Consider the following 14,916-nt stretch of genomic DNA (forward strand, 5'->3'; position numbering starts at 1 on the left):
GTACACTTAAAAATGGTTAAAATTTTATGTTATATATAAATTTTTTGGTATTTTTTTCTATTTTTATATATATATATGTTTTTATACAATAAAAATGGGACAAGAATAATAAACAGTAAAGTTACCAAATTTTACATAAGGTGATAAAAATGTGCTTAGAGCCAGGTAAAAGGCTTAGGAAAACTTTGCTAGTGAAAACAGTGAAACAGCTTTCTTTCTATTATCACCACTTTAAACTCCCATATTTCAACACATTTAAAAGTGTGGCAAATGTGGTAATAGTTACACTTTATAATAAAGTATAACAGTTTCATTTAATTACTAAGAGAAAAGAAATGTCATCCTCTATACCTAGAGAGACTTCCTTGATCAGCTCAGCAGCAGCATGGCAACCCTGAACAAGTATCCTGGTCCAGGTTGACAGATCCCGATGTGTCTCCACCCTGAACAGATGCATCTCAATGCCCTGTCGAGAGCCTGTCCTGGTAGCAAACGTAAGGTCAGATCCAAGTGAAGGTGATCGACATCCGGAACCAGAATGAACCAACCTAGGACCACAGAGCAGAGATCAAAAGGAATTAAGGCTCTGTGAAAGGAAAATGTCAGGAATTTATGCTGATTTATAAAGCGGAAAATTATAAAAGTCATTAACAGTTTTTGGACAAGTACAATTTCAAAGCAAGATCAGTCTTTGAAGTAAAGGTTATTTTGTTTTCCCATAAACTGACCCCTGGTGTCAGTGAGATAAAATACTGGACTGGATGAACCATGACCTCAGTCTGCCTTGGGTTCTTTTATGTTCTCCTGGCTATGTATATAGCAAAAAAGATACAGTTTTGATTAGGAAGTGATAAACAAATTATCAGTGAATATCTGTTCTGTGGGGCAGAGAAGGTTATAGCTAGTAAAGATCTATAGCAAACACAAACTTGGATTTTATCTTTAAAATTCATGCTGACTTTGCATTTTACTCTAGAATTCCTTGACCTAGGAAGAAATGTTATATGAAAAAAGGAAATGAAACACATACAGACTTGGAAGGAAGAAGCAAAACTGGCTTCATTCACAGATGACATGATTGTCTATACAGAAAATTCCAAAGATGTGACCAGAAAACTGGAACTACTAAGCAATTAGAGCAAGGTCACAGGATATAAGGTTAATATACAAAAGTCAATTGCTTTTCTATATACTAGTAATAAGCAATTGGAATTTGAAATTAAAACAAAATAATGTTTATATTAGCATCCCAAAATGAAACCCATAAGTATAAATCTAATAATATATCTACAGGATTTATATGAGGAAAACAACAAAACTCTGACAAAAAAAAATTTGATCTAAATAAAGGAAGAGATATCTCATGTTCATGGATAGGAAAACTCAATATTGTTAAGATATCAAGTCACCCTCACCTTGATCTATAGATTCAACATAGACCCAATAAAAATCCCACCAAAATATTCTGGGTATATTAACAAACTGATACTAAAGTTTATATGGAAAGGCAAAAGACTTAGAATAGCCAATACAATACTAAAGAAGAACAATGTTGGAGAACTGACATTAGCCAACTTTAAGACTTACTATAAAGCTCCGATAACAAAGACAGTGTGATATTGGTGAAAGAATAGACAAGTTGATCAATGGAGCAGAATAGGGAGCCCACAAATACAGTTAAATGATCTTTGACAAAGGAGCAAAGGCAATTCAGTGGAGAAAGGATAGTGTTTTTAACAAATGGTGCTGGAACAAGTGAATATCCATGTGCAGGAACATTAATCTAGACACAGAACTTACACCTTTCATAAAAATCAACTCAAAATGGATCTTAGACCTAAACTTAAAATACAAAACTATAAACCTTTTAGAAGATTGGTTATATAGGAGAAAAACTAAGTCACCTTGGGTTTGGCAATGAGAGCTTTTACATAAAACACTAAAAGCATGATCCAATAAAGTAAAAATTGAAAAGGTGGACTTCATTAAAATTAAACAATTCTGCCCTGCAAAATACACTATTAAGAGATTGAAGAGAAAAGTCACAGAATGTGAGAAAATAATTGCAAAAGACATATCTAAAAATTAAAAATTAAAGCCTAGTATTTAAAAAATGATTCCATTCAAAGAATTTTGGAAAAGCTAGGTTAAGCAAAGTTACACAAGTTTCTTTATTGGAATACTTAAGCACAAATATGCTAATGTGTACTGCAAATTTCCAAAAGGATGAAATGTGCAGCATTTATTAGTCACTGAGCCTCATAATTCTGCCTCCTACGGAGACTAATATAGGGCCATACCTTGAACCAAAAGCTCTCCAAGGGCTTTTCAACTATGGTAGTCCCTGATTCCCCTAGGGAGGACCCTTGTTCTTCCCTAGATCCAGTTTAACTGAAAGGGATTGGGATGTAATACCAAAAGTCCTGGACTTGAAACCTGAATCTGCCACAACTAATATACTTCACAGGTTGTAAGGATTAAATGAAAAAATGTAAAAGGAAATAACTTTTTAAACTTTCCTTATTATTACAGTACTAGCATCAAGAATACTGATATAGGGAGGCAGACTTGGCCCAATGGATGGGGTGTCTGCCTACCACATGGGAGGTCCGTGGTTCAAACCTGGGGCCTCCTTGACCTGTGTGGGGCTGGCCCATGCGTGGTGCTGATATGCACAGGGAGGGCCGTGCCATGCAGGGATGTCCCCCGAGTCTGGGAGCCCCATGCGTGGGGGGTGTGCCCCATAAGGAAAGCCGCCCAGTGCAAAAGAAAGTGCAGCCTGCCCAGGAGTGGTGCCGCGCACACAGAGAGCTGACACAACAAGATGACGCAGCAAAGAGAAACACAGATTCCCGGTGCCGCTGATAGGGATGGGAGCGGTCACAGAGGAGCGTGCAGCAGGTGGACACAGAGAGCAGACAACGGGGGGGGGGGGGGAGAAATAAAAAATAAATCTTTAAATAATAATAATAATACTGATATATGCAAAATATCGAGCTGGTAGTCAAGTACAGGTTAACTAACCTACTGAGTCTCACTTTCTGATAACAGGTATTTGTGTGGGTAGGCTGAATAATGGCCCCTAAAGATGCTGACACTCTAATCTCCCCAAACCTGTGAATATATTACATTCATGGCAACAAGTACTGTTTGAGTGATTAAGTTAAGGATCTTGAGACAGGAAGATTATCCTGGATTATTTGGGTGGGCCCAATGTCACAAGAGTCCATATTAAAGGGAAGCAAAATGGTCAAAGTAAGAGAAGAGATGTGATGATGGAAGCACAGGCTGGAACAACGCACTTTGAAGATGTAGGGATGGGTCATGAGCCAAGGAATGCAGGTGGCTTCTAGAAGCTGAAAAAGGCAAGGAAAGAGATTCTTCCCTAGAGCCTCCTACAGGAATGCAACTCTTGATTTTAGCCCCTAAGACCCATTATGGACTTCGTTTTTTCCCCATTTGTTTGCTTTTTATTAGTATTTCTGTTTTTTAGGAGGCACTGGGGACAGAACCTGGGAACTTTCATGTGGAAAGAAAGCAGGTCCTCAACTGCTCTTCCCTCCCCCTATCTTGGCTTTTTTTTTTTTAAAGTTTATTTTTTGCTTTTTTCACGTGGGGCGGTTCTCCTTCGGGGTGTACTCCTTGTATGTGGGGCAACCCTACATGGGGACACCCCTGCGTGGCACGGCACTCCTTGTGCACCACAGCACTGCGTGTGAGCCAGCTTACCACACGGGTCAGGAGGCCCTGGGGATGGAACCCTGGACCCTCCATATGGTAGATGGATGCTCCATCAGTTGAGCCATGTCTGCTTCCCCATTATGGACTTCTGATCTCCAGAATTGTTAAGATGATAAATTTGTATTGTTTTAAAAGCCACTAAGTTTGTGGTAATTTGTTATAATATCAGTATGAAACTAATGTACTACTTCACAGGTTGTAAGGATTAAATGAAAAAATATAAAGGAAATAACTTTTTAAACTTTTCTTATTATTGCAGTACTGGCATTAATAATACTGATATATGCAAAGTATTGAGCTGGTAGTCAAATAATCACATTTATGAGTCACTTAATTTCCTCCTTAAGACAATTCTTACCATACTTTCTAGGCTGGTTAAAAATTTGTTAAATCATTTGAAGGAACTGGAAGAGAGGAAAGAAGCCATTGGGGAAAACAAGGGAAAGCATAGCCTAGGCAGAGGGGACACCAAGTGCAAGGCACTGAGGCAGAGGTGGGTTTTGGAGTTTTTGAGGAGAGCAAGGAAGCTGGTTGGCTACAAGAGAAAAAATGTAAAATATTCAAAACTGGTATCAGGAGGGGGTTCAGTTATTGGAAACAAGATATCATTACCATGATAATGGTGGTAGGCAATGGAGATAGAGTGGAGGACAATATCATTGGAAGAGAGGAGGTCAAAGAACTGAAAATGCAGGGTATTAGAAGAATCATCTACCTGGATAAGAAAATCACCATAAACTATGCATGGGGGGGAGGAGGAGCGAGAGAGAGAGGTAGACACAGACAAAAAGAGAATGAACACGAATCAATTGCCAAAATTTTTAGCTCCAAAAAGGAGAAAGAGAGCATTCAGGTGGTATAATTTGAAGGTATGAACTTCAAAGAAGCTGGGAGATTTTAGGGAGGAGGGAGGAAAATGGACTAAAAGGGCAACAAGGAGCAAGGACACCTACCCTACTTCTAAGCCTGGTGCTAAGTGGGGCATGGGAAGGAAAACAGCCCATTCTTGAAAGGTCAGAAGGGAAGCAGTATCTTTACGGACAGCGCCAGGTTAAGAGAAAGAAGACTGAGGGAAACTTAAGAGAACAGGGTGGATATATAAAATTCTACTAATGACTGACATTGAGTTTCAGAGGGCAAAATAGGTGGGCAAATGAAATGTTAAGAAGGAAAAATGTTCCTGCTTCATGTTTTCTCTTCCTACTTTGCTAAGAACAATTTGAGAATACTAAAACAAAGGGACATCAACAGAGAGAAGATGTGAGGTCAAAATTTTGAGTCTTTCTTATAGCTTTGCTCAGGGATCAGTTTTGTTCCTGTCCCTTTCTCCTATAGTTTCCCTAAATGCAAATGACACTAGCCAAATCTATAGGCTCTCCCCTATCTGACCCAGTCTTAACCTCCTGTGACAGTTTGGATTTTGTGAATTCCAGAAAAAGGTTATGTTCTTAAACTAGTCTGTTCCTGCGGGTGTGGGGCCCTTTGATTACATTAAACTCAGTTAAGGGTTCTTTGATTAGATTACTTGATAAGATTGCTTTTGATAATTTGATTAAAGCATGAGTCAGCTTGGTCTCCACCCTCTTGCTGGGTCTGATATAAATGGAGACAGACAGACAGACACACACATGGAGAAAGAGAGAGAGAAAGGGCTGCCATTTTGACCCTGCTATGTGAGACTTGAGGATCGCTAGCAGCCAGAGGTTAAGCATGAAGCTCCCAAGAGGCTAGGCCCATGGAGCAGCTCAAGGCTGAGGAGACAAGCCCTGCCATATACCTGATTGCCATGTGGCAGGACACCCATGATTAAATGTAGCTAACTTTGGTGAGAAAGCATCTCTGATGGTGCTTTACCCTAAATAAAATCCCCCTTTAAAAAGCTAACCATTTTTGGTACTTTGCATCAGCAGCCCTGTGACAAAGTAAAACACATCCCCAACTCTCCAAAATCTTTTACTTTGCCCTCTGAAACACACTGGATTCACTGTTAAAATAAAATGAAACATGAAAACACTTTGAGCAACTCCTGAGACAAGCAACTCATCCATGGAAAACCTTAATTCTAAAGAGTGGGACCTATGTTTGAAAAAAATAACTCATAACAATATGTTATGTTATGACTGTTAGTAAATATTTTTATATTTTTAAGTAAGAAATCTTGCTAGAGGAATGAGGAAGTCTGAACCCTCGCAGACATTGCCTGCCATCCTGCTTCAACATGTGGCAACAGAGTTTGGTAAGGAAGTAACCTTTAGTTGGGACTCTTTAGGATCTTGTAACTGTAAAATTTGCCCTAAATAAATACCCTTTATAAAAGCCAACAGATTTCTGGTACTGTGCATCAGCACCCCCTTTGGCTGACAAATACATATATCTTCTTTGGCCATCATTTCCTGTTTTTTACCCATTTTTAAATTGGGTTGTCTTTTTGTTAGTGAGTTGAATGATTTTTTAAAAATGTAAATTATAGTTATTATATACTTATCAGATATGTGGTTCCAAATATTTTCTCCCATTGTATAGGCTATCTTTTAACTTTCATGATGAAGTCCCACTTATCTTATTTTTTCTTTGATTAAGCTTATGCTTGGGCTGTAAAGTCTAAGAAAGCATGACCTAACAAAGTCCTGAAAATGCTTCCCTGTGTTTTCTTCTAGGAGTTTTATAGTTCTGGTTCTTTTAGTGAGGTCTTTGATCAGTGGTGATTCTATACACTACTAATGAATAATCTAAAGAAGAAACCAAGGAAAATATTCCATTTATAATAGCAACCAAAAGAATGAAGTATCTAGGAATATATCTAGCCAAGAAGTAAAGGACTTGTATACAGAAAACTATGAAACATTGCTAAAAGAGATCAAAGAAAACCTAAATTAATGGAAGGACATTTCATGTTTATTAGCTCTAGTAGCGTGGTTGTGGATTTTTCAGACTTTTTTGTAAATATGGCCATGCTGTCTGCAAATAGAAAGTTTTCCTTTCCAATTTGGGTGACTTTTATTTCTTTTTCCTCCCTAATTGCTCAGGCTAGAAGTTTCAGTACAATGTTGAATGACGCAGTGATAGTTGGCATCTAAGATGTTGCAGATCTTAGAGGGAAAGCTTTTAGTCTTTTACCATTAAGTATGATATTAGCTGTGGCTATTTAATATATGCCTTTTATTATATTGAGGAAGTTTCCTTTTATTCCTAGTTTTCTGAGTGCTTTTATTAAGAAGGGGTGAGGGATGTTATCACATGCCTTTTCTGCATCAATTGAGATGATCACGTCTTTTTTTATCTTTTGTTCTATTAATGTGATGTATTACAATAATTGATTTTTTAATGCCGAACCACTCTTGCATTTCTGGGATAAATCCTACTTGATCGTGGTGTATAATTCTATCAACGTGCTGTTGAATTTGGTTTGCTAGTATTTTGTTGAGGCTTTCAGCATCTTTGTTCATAAAAGATATTGGTTGGTAATGTTGTTTTCTTGTGCTATCTTTGTCTGGCTTTGGTATGAGGGTGATGTTGGCCTCAAAGAATGAATTAGGGAGTGTTCCCTCCTCTTCAATTTTGTGGAAGAAGTAATTCTTCTTGGAATTAAAAAAAAAATTTCCTTTGAGGCCATTTGGTTCTGGGCTTTCCTTGGTTGGAGGTTTGTTTTCCTTCTTCTTTTTAAAAAGCAATTTTATTGCTATGCATTAATAAAGCACACCATCCATATACAATCTACCCAAAGTGTAAAATCAATAGTATCTGGTAATCACATAGTTGTGAATTCATCGCTTGAATCATTATTAGAGCAATTTATTATTCCAATAATAATAGTAAACAATAAACAAACCAAAAAGTTCTACCCCTTTATAATCTCCTATATCTTATATTTTGTTTAAGGGGATCATCCTTATTCCAAGATCATAAACATATCCACCTATTTTTTTTCTGGCTGTATTCCAATGAAACTTCATTTACAAAATTAGTCAGCAGATGGGATTTGGCCTGCAAACCATAGTTTGCAGACCCCTGACCTAGAGGAGCTCTTCCCAAAATAACTCCACCTGACTATTCTACTTTAAGTATGCACTATATTCATTTACACACATACACACATATAAACCTTTAAGTATTATGAATATGATCACTCTCTTGGGAGTTATTTGATGACTGAGTCACTCCTTTATAAGTTATTGGTTTCTTGAGATCTTCTATTTTATTTCTCCTTGAGTCAGTGTAGGTAGTTTGTGTATTTCTAGAAGGTTGTTTCATCTAGGCTCTTGAATTTGTTGGTGTACAGTTATTCGCAGTATCCTTTTTTTTTTTTTTAAGATTTTTATTTATTTCTCCCCTCCCCCCCATTGTTTTTGGGCTCACTGTCTGCTGTCTGTGTTCATTTGCTGTGTGTTCTTCTGTGTCTGCTTGTCTTCATTTTAGGCAGCACTGGGAGCCGATCCTGGGATCTTGCAGAGTGGGAGAGAGGCACTCAATCTCTTGTGCCGCCTCAGCTTCCTGGTTTGCTGCATCTGTTATTGTCTCTCCTCTGTGTCTCTTTTTGTTGCATCATCTTGCTGCACCAGCTCTCCATGTGGACCAGCATTCCATGTGGGCCAGCTCGCTGAGCAGGCCAGCTTGCCTTCACCAGGAGGCCCCGGGAATTGAACCCCAGACCTCCCATGTGGTAGAAGGGAGCCCAATTGCTTGAGCCACATCTGTTTCCCACAGTATCCTCTTAATGTCCTTTTTATTTCTCTGGGGTCAGTAGTAATATACTCCATTTCATTTCTCCTTTATTTATGTCCTTTCTCTTTTTTACTTTGTCAGTCTAACAAAAGGTTTGTCAATTTTATTGACCCTCAAAAAAACTAAAAAAAAAAATTGATTTGGTTGATTCTCTTTATTGATTTTTTATTCTCTATTTCTTTATTGGTACTCCTGACAGTGTTCCAGGGTCTCTTTTCACTTTATCTAATTCTTTTTTCTTTCTGGTCTTCAGCCTAACTCATTTCAATTCTCTTGTCTTTAGTTACTGATTCTTCTGCCAGCTCCAATTGGCTGTTGAAATCCTCACGGAATTTTTCATTTCAGTTATTGTGGTCTTGAACTCCAGTTCTGTTTGGTTCCTTTCTAAAATTCCTATCTCATTATTGAGAGTCTCATATCGTTCACTGTTTTCCTGATATACTTTAGTTCCTTCTTTTATTTTTCTTCATCTTCTTGAGCATACTGAAGCTTTGTTTTGTTTTTTATTAAATATTGTTGTGTCCACGGTCTAGTGTTCTTTTCTTCTTTGTTGATATTTTTTGGATTTTTATCCATTTCCTTTGGATGGGCCATCATTTCCTGTTTCTTTGTTTATCTTGCAATCTTTTGTTGCACATAGTACATTTTAATATTTTGAAATGTTATCTCTGGGATTTAGTCCCTGAGCAGTTTATTTCTTGAGTTTGCATCCAACTAGTGATATAACAGAGATTTTCTTGAGTGCCAAGAGCTAACAAAACCAAACAAACCAATGCAAAAAACACCTCTCATAGTCTTTGTAAATTGGCTTTGCCTTGGTTAGTGCTCTCCTTCAGAATTCAGTCCTATTAAGAAGTTCACCCAAGGAGATTACAAAGTACAGGGTCCTTCCTGACTTTTCTTGGTCTATGTCATTTCCTGGGCTTGCACTTGCTAGTGGCCTAGGAGTTTCCCTGTTTATAGGATTTATAGGATTTTTTTTTTTTAGGTATCAGGGGCCAGGGACTGAACCCGGAACCTCAAACGTAGGAAGCCAGCACCATATCAGTTTCTCTGAGTTAGTTTTTTTTTGTTTTTTTGCTTGTTGTTTGTTTTTCAGGAGGCACCAGGAACCAGACCCAGACCTCCCATTTGGGAGCTGTGTGCTCAACCTCTTAAGTCACATCTGAGCCACGTCCACTCCCTGTTATAGGAATTTGAATGTTCCCTTCACTCCCTAGGAAACAGACCCACTCCCTCTCCAGGGTGCTCCACACCAGGACTTAAAGCAGGTAAGTCTTTGCCCCAGGTATCCCAAGTCAATTCTTATACTGCTTTTCCTCTCTCAAACTGCTTTTTGCCTGGATGGCAAAATTCTGGGAGGGTGGCTGAGCCAGAGAGGAGTTTCCCAGGTCAGTCTTTCCCAGCCAGAACAGGGCCAAGGAGCCACAACAGGAGATAGGCTAGCTCCCCACTGCCCTGGGGAAGGGGTGAGAAAGGAGCCAGCAAGGGTAGAGAGCTTCTCCTATGGCTCCTTGAAGCTGCATTTTTTTGATTATCAGTACTTCCTCAGTGTTTTAGTTTGCTAAAGCTGCTAGGAGCAAAATACCAGAAATGTGTTGGCTTATACAACAGGGATACATTAGAGTAAAAACTTACAATTCTAAGGCTGTGAAAATGTTCAAATCAAGGCATCAGCAAAGAAGCTTTCTCACCAAAGCTGGCTGCTAGCAATCTTGGGGTCCTGCCACATGGCAAGGCAAAAGGGAGACTGTTCTTTGCCAAGGTCCCTGCCTTCCTTTCCAGGCTTATTTTCTCCCTGAGTTAAGATGTGGGCAGTCAGGCACATGGTTTGTCTCTCCCTTCTCCTTACTTCAAGCTACTATGCTGATTCCAGCCTCCGACCTTTCTCTCAGCCTCTTGGGGTTTCTTTTTCTTTCTCCAGTTGTAGGCAACCCTAGAGTCCTTTCATACATGGCCGGGTTAAAATGACAGCAGCTTTCTTTCTCTGTGTCTCTGTATGTTTCTCCAGTTTATATAAGACTAACCAGAGGGCTGAAATCCAACCTGGGTCATGCCTCACTGATGTAATCCATCAGAGGCTCCAAAGTGATCTAATCAAAGGGGATCTAATGAAAAGATTCCTTAACTCAATCTAACTAAAAAGTCCCACATAAAATAGGCTTACATGCATAGGAATAGGTTAGCTTAAGAACATAATTTTCTGGGGAAGTGGATGTGGCTCAACTGATAGAGAAACCTAGGGCCTCCTGGCCCATGTGGTGAGCTGTCCCACACGCAGTGCTACTGTGCGCAAGGAGTGCCATGCCACACAGGGGTGTCCTCTGCTTAGGGGAGCTCCATGTGCACGGAGCGTGCCCTACAAGGAGAGCCACCCCATGCGAAAAAAGCACTGGCACAGCAAGATGACGCAACAAAAAGAGACACAGATTCCTGGTGCTGCCGAGAATGCAAGTGGACACAGAAGAAAACAGCGAATGGACACAAGAGAGCAGACAGTGGAGAGGGGGAGGGGAAGAGAAATAAAATAAATCTTAAAAAAAAAAAAAGATCATAATTTTCCGGGGTCAACAAAAGACTCAAACAGGATACCCAGTAAATACAGCCCTTTAACTGTTTACCATAGTTTTGAGGAAAGGTACTGTTTTTAAGTCTCTTCTGCTGCTTTTGCCTGAGGTGGGTTGGAACAACAGCTGCCCTCAAAGCTGGGACCCCAGTGATCTGAAGTAGCTAATCAAAAGCAGTGATCAGCAATCAGATGTCATACCCATGGATTTGGGGGAACTAGGTCTTTATATCCCACCCTGGTACCAGCAAGCTGCACCAGGGAATGGGGTTGAGTATCTTACTGTTGCCTGCCTCAGGGCTGGGGAATGAGTAATGGTAGCCATGGCAGGAAGAGTGAGATACACAATTTTTTTTTTTTTAAGATTTATTTTTTATTTATTTCTTTCCCCTTCCCGCCCCCCCGCCCCCCCGGGTGTCTGTTCTCTGTGTCCATTCGCTGTGTGTTTTTCTGTGTCCGCTTTTATTCTTGTCAGTGGCACCGGGAATTTGTATCTTTTTTTGATGTGTCATCTTGCTGCGTCAGCTCTCCATGTGTGTGGCACCACTCCTGGGCAGGCTGCACTTTCTTTTGCACTGGACAGCTCTTATTAGGAGGTGCACTCCTTGCACGTGGGGCTCCCCTACATGGGGGACACCCCTGAGTGGCTCGGCACTCCTTGTGCACATCAGCACTGTGCATGGGCCAGCTCTGTGCATGGGTTTGAACCCTGGACCTCCCATGTGGTAGGACTTCACTCTATTTGTAGAGGCAAATCTGCTTCCTGATTCACAAGTATTTACCACAATTTACCAGTTTATTCTTCCCTGAATGCTGCACAGTATTTTATTAGATTTCAGAGTTTCAAAATAATTCATTCAGACTGTTCATATCCTGCCTGTTTAATAGTTGTTCTGGTGGAGGGACTGATTCCTTTGTCTTCCTACTCTACCATCTTCCCACCTCTGCTCCCATTCTTGATGTCCAATCAGTTGCAAATTCTAGTACTTTCTAAAAATATGAAGTTATCTTTACTTTAAAAAAAGTAAGTCTGACAGAGTGGGTGTAGCTCAGTGGTTGAGTGTCTGCTTCACATGAATGAGGTCCTGGGTTCAATCCCCAGTACCTCCTAAAAAAAAAAAAATATATATATATATATATATATACTTTATATATATATATATATATAAAGTAAGCCCCAATTCATTCGTTTGAGGGGTAGGTAGTGATGTCCCTTGAAATATTTTTAGATGTAACAAAACCAGAGCTTGAACTAATCATTTTAGGGAGAAGACTCAAATCAAAATGTGGGATAACAATGAAACGAAGTATAGAAGAGAAAAAACATTGAAAAAACATAAGGAAGAAAGAATCTTAGATTTTCTCTCATACTCATTACATATTCTGCCCCATGAGATATTTACAATAACAGAATTTCAAGGACAAAGATAAGAAATGTAAACTTTATGAACTAAAAACTATTTTTAGACAAAGCGAAAGACAGCAGAGTACTAAGAAAGTGGTAAATGTTCTTTTCTAAATCTCTTCAATAAGTAACAATGAAAAACTTCCCACAGAGAAAATCCTAGATCCAGAAGGTTTCACTGGTGAAATGTACCAAATATTTAAAGAAGAATTCGGGAAACAGACTTGGCCCAGTGGTTAGGGCATCCGTCTACCACATGGGAGGTCCGTGGTTCAAACCCTTGGCCTCCTTGACCCGTGTGGAGCTGGCCCATGCGCAGGCTGATGCGCGCAAGGAGTGCCCTGCCACGCAGGGGAGTCCCCCGTGTAGGGGAGCCCCACGCGCCCCGTAAGGAGAGCCGCCCAGCGCGAAAGAAAGTGCAGCCTGCCCAGGAATGGCGCCGCCCACACTTCCCGTGCTGCTGACGACAACAGAAGCGGACAAAGACACAAGACGCAGCAAATAGACACAGAGAACAGACAACCAGGGGAGGGAGGGGAATTAAATAAATAAATTAAAAAAAAAAAAAAGAATTCATTCCAATTCTTCACAAAGTCTTCAAAATATAGAAGAGGAGGAAATCCTTACTGATACATCGTTACAATATGGATGAACCTTGAAAAAATTATGTTAAGTGCAAGAAGCCAGGCACAAAAGGTAATATATATAATTCCATTTACATTAAATGTTCAAAGTAGGCAAATCCATAGAGATAGAAAATAGATTAGTGGTTGCTTAGTGCTGGGGAAGGAATGGAATGGTGAGTTATTACTAATGGGTACAGGGTTTCTTTTGGGGGTATGAAAGTGTCCTAAAATTGACTAGTGGAAAACTCTGTATTATAAAATATAGAATTTTACACTTTAAATGGGTGAATTGTAAAGTAGATGAATATCTCAATAAAGGTTTTTAAAAAATACACAAAAAGAAAAGTAATTTTTCTTATGGAAACTACTCAACATTTTATTTCATAGCAACCATTAATATATAGTTAAATATTTTCCCTTCTTCCAAAAATATTTTATTTATTTTTATTAAGTTCTAGGTAACACAGAGCATTTATAATAAATGTGATCTATAAGAAAAATTGCTCAGCAATGTTTTTCACACAGGATATTTTATAACATAGTGAGCAATATACACCAAAAATGAAATAAAGAAAATGGCTGGTTCTTAGCTTCATTAAAGGCTTTATGCATATACTATTTTTTCTACAAATTTGATGGTTCTTTCCTAATTGTAACCTGAATAAGAAGATGTCTAAGAACAATGGTATGTTTTTTCACAGCACAATTCCTTTAGCTGCCAGGGAGTCACCATTGGTTCAGACATTAACATGTGTCTCTCTCAGGGGAGCAGATGTGGTTCAAGGAACTGGGCACACACCTCCCACAAGGGTTTTGGTTCCTGGTGCCTCCTAAAGAAGACAAGCAGACACAATGAGCAGACACAACAAGCAGACAGATGAGGGAGCCATAGGGGTGGGGGGGGAGGAGTGTGTATCCTTCAAAGAAAAAGCCACTTTCCCCCCCTAATCTGTCAACTGATTCAGCCACATTAAGTACTGTCATTCTAAATGCTGGCTCTATACTGGTTCATAGCTTAGTCTGGTACCTATTGATGTCTGTCTGGTTCATACCCTCATAAGTTCAGATTTAAATGGTCTAGGGTGGGGCCTAGGCATCTTTGTTTTACTAAAAGCTCTCCAGATGATTCAAGTATGTAGCCAGAATTGAGAACAATTGCATGAGTAGTTATTCAATTTTTGGTATCAGAACCCTTTTATACTCTTAAAATTATTGAAGACGACATAAAGCTTTTGTTTATATGGCTTATGTTTATTAATATTTACTATATTAGAAATTAAAATGGAAAAATATTTAAGTATTTATTAATTCATTTTAAATTAAAAATAATAAATTCATACAGGTTAACCTATATAATTTATTTTTATTAACATAATCATATTTTCCAAAACAAAAAAAATAATGAGAGGCATTGCTTTACATTTTTTGCAAGTCTCTTTTATGTCTAGCTTAATTAAAGAGAATTAATTTGGATTCTCACATCTGCTTCTGTGTTTGTTCTGGTATGTAGATGAAGTATATAACAAAAACCTGGCCTCAACCAGGTAGGTACTTGGAGAAGGAAGGAATATTTTATAGCTTTTTCAGTTAATTGTGGCTATCCTTTGATACTGAACCAAAAACCAGCAACTGATGGTTTCTTAAAGGTTAGTTATCTGCAACATACAAAGTTTTCATGTCCTTTTTCATTAAAAATTCATTTGTCTCGCTTGCATTTTGAATGGAATTTTTTTTTATCCTACTCATGATTTTATAACATCACATATTGGTCATTTGGAAAATATTTGTTCATTGAGTTATGCAGATTTTCCAAATATTAAAAACATTTCATTATACAATATCAAAAAATCCCATTT

General features: G+C 38.7%; 1 protein-coding gene across 1 annotated transcript in view; it reads right to left on the bottom strand.

The window, feature by feature from the left end:
* The window catches only part of SNTB2 (syntrophin beta 2), a 129,561-nt gene that overhangs the window by 16,403 nt on the left and 98,242 nt on the right, over nucleotides 1-14,916 (bottom strand). Inside the window, exon 5 of the mRNA XM_058279792.2 lies at nucleotides 352-548. Coding sequence (XP_058135775.1) covers nucleotides 352-548 — 197 coding nt within the window. The remainder of the gene's footprint in view (nucleotides 1-351; nucleotides 549-14,916) is intronic.

Source organism: Dasypus novemcinctus, chromosome 18 (genome assembly GCF_030445035.2).
Source record: "Dasypus novemcinctus isolate mDasNov1 chromosome 18, mDasNov1.1.hap2, whole genome shotgun sequence".
NCBI lineage: Eukaryota > Metazoa > Chordata > Mammalia > Cingulata > Dasypodidae > Dasypus > Dasypus novemcinctus.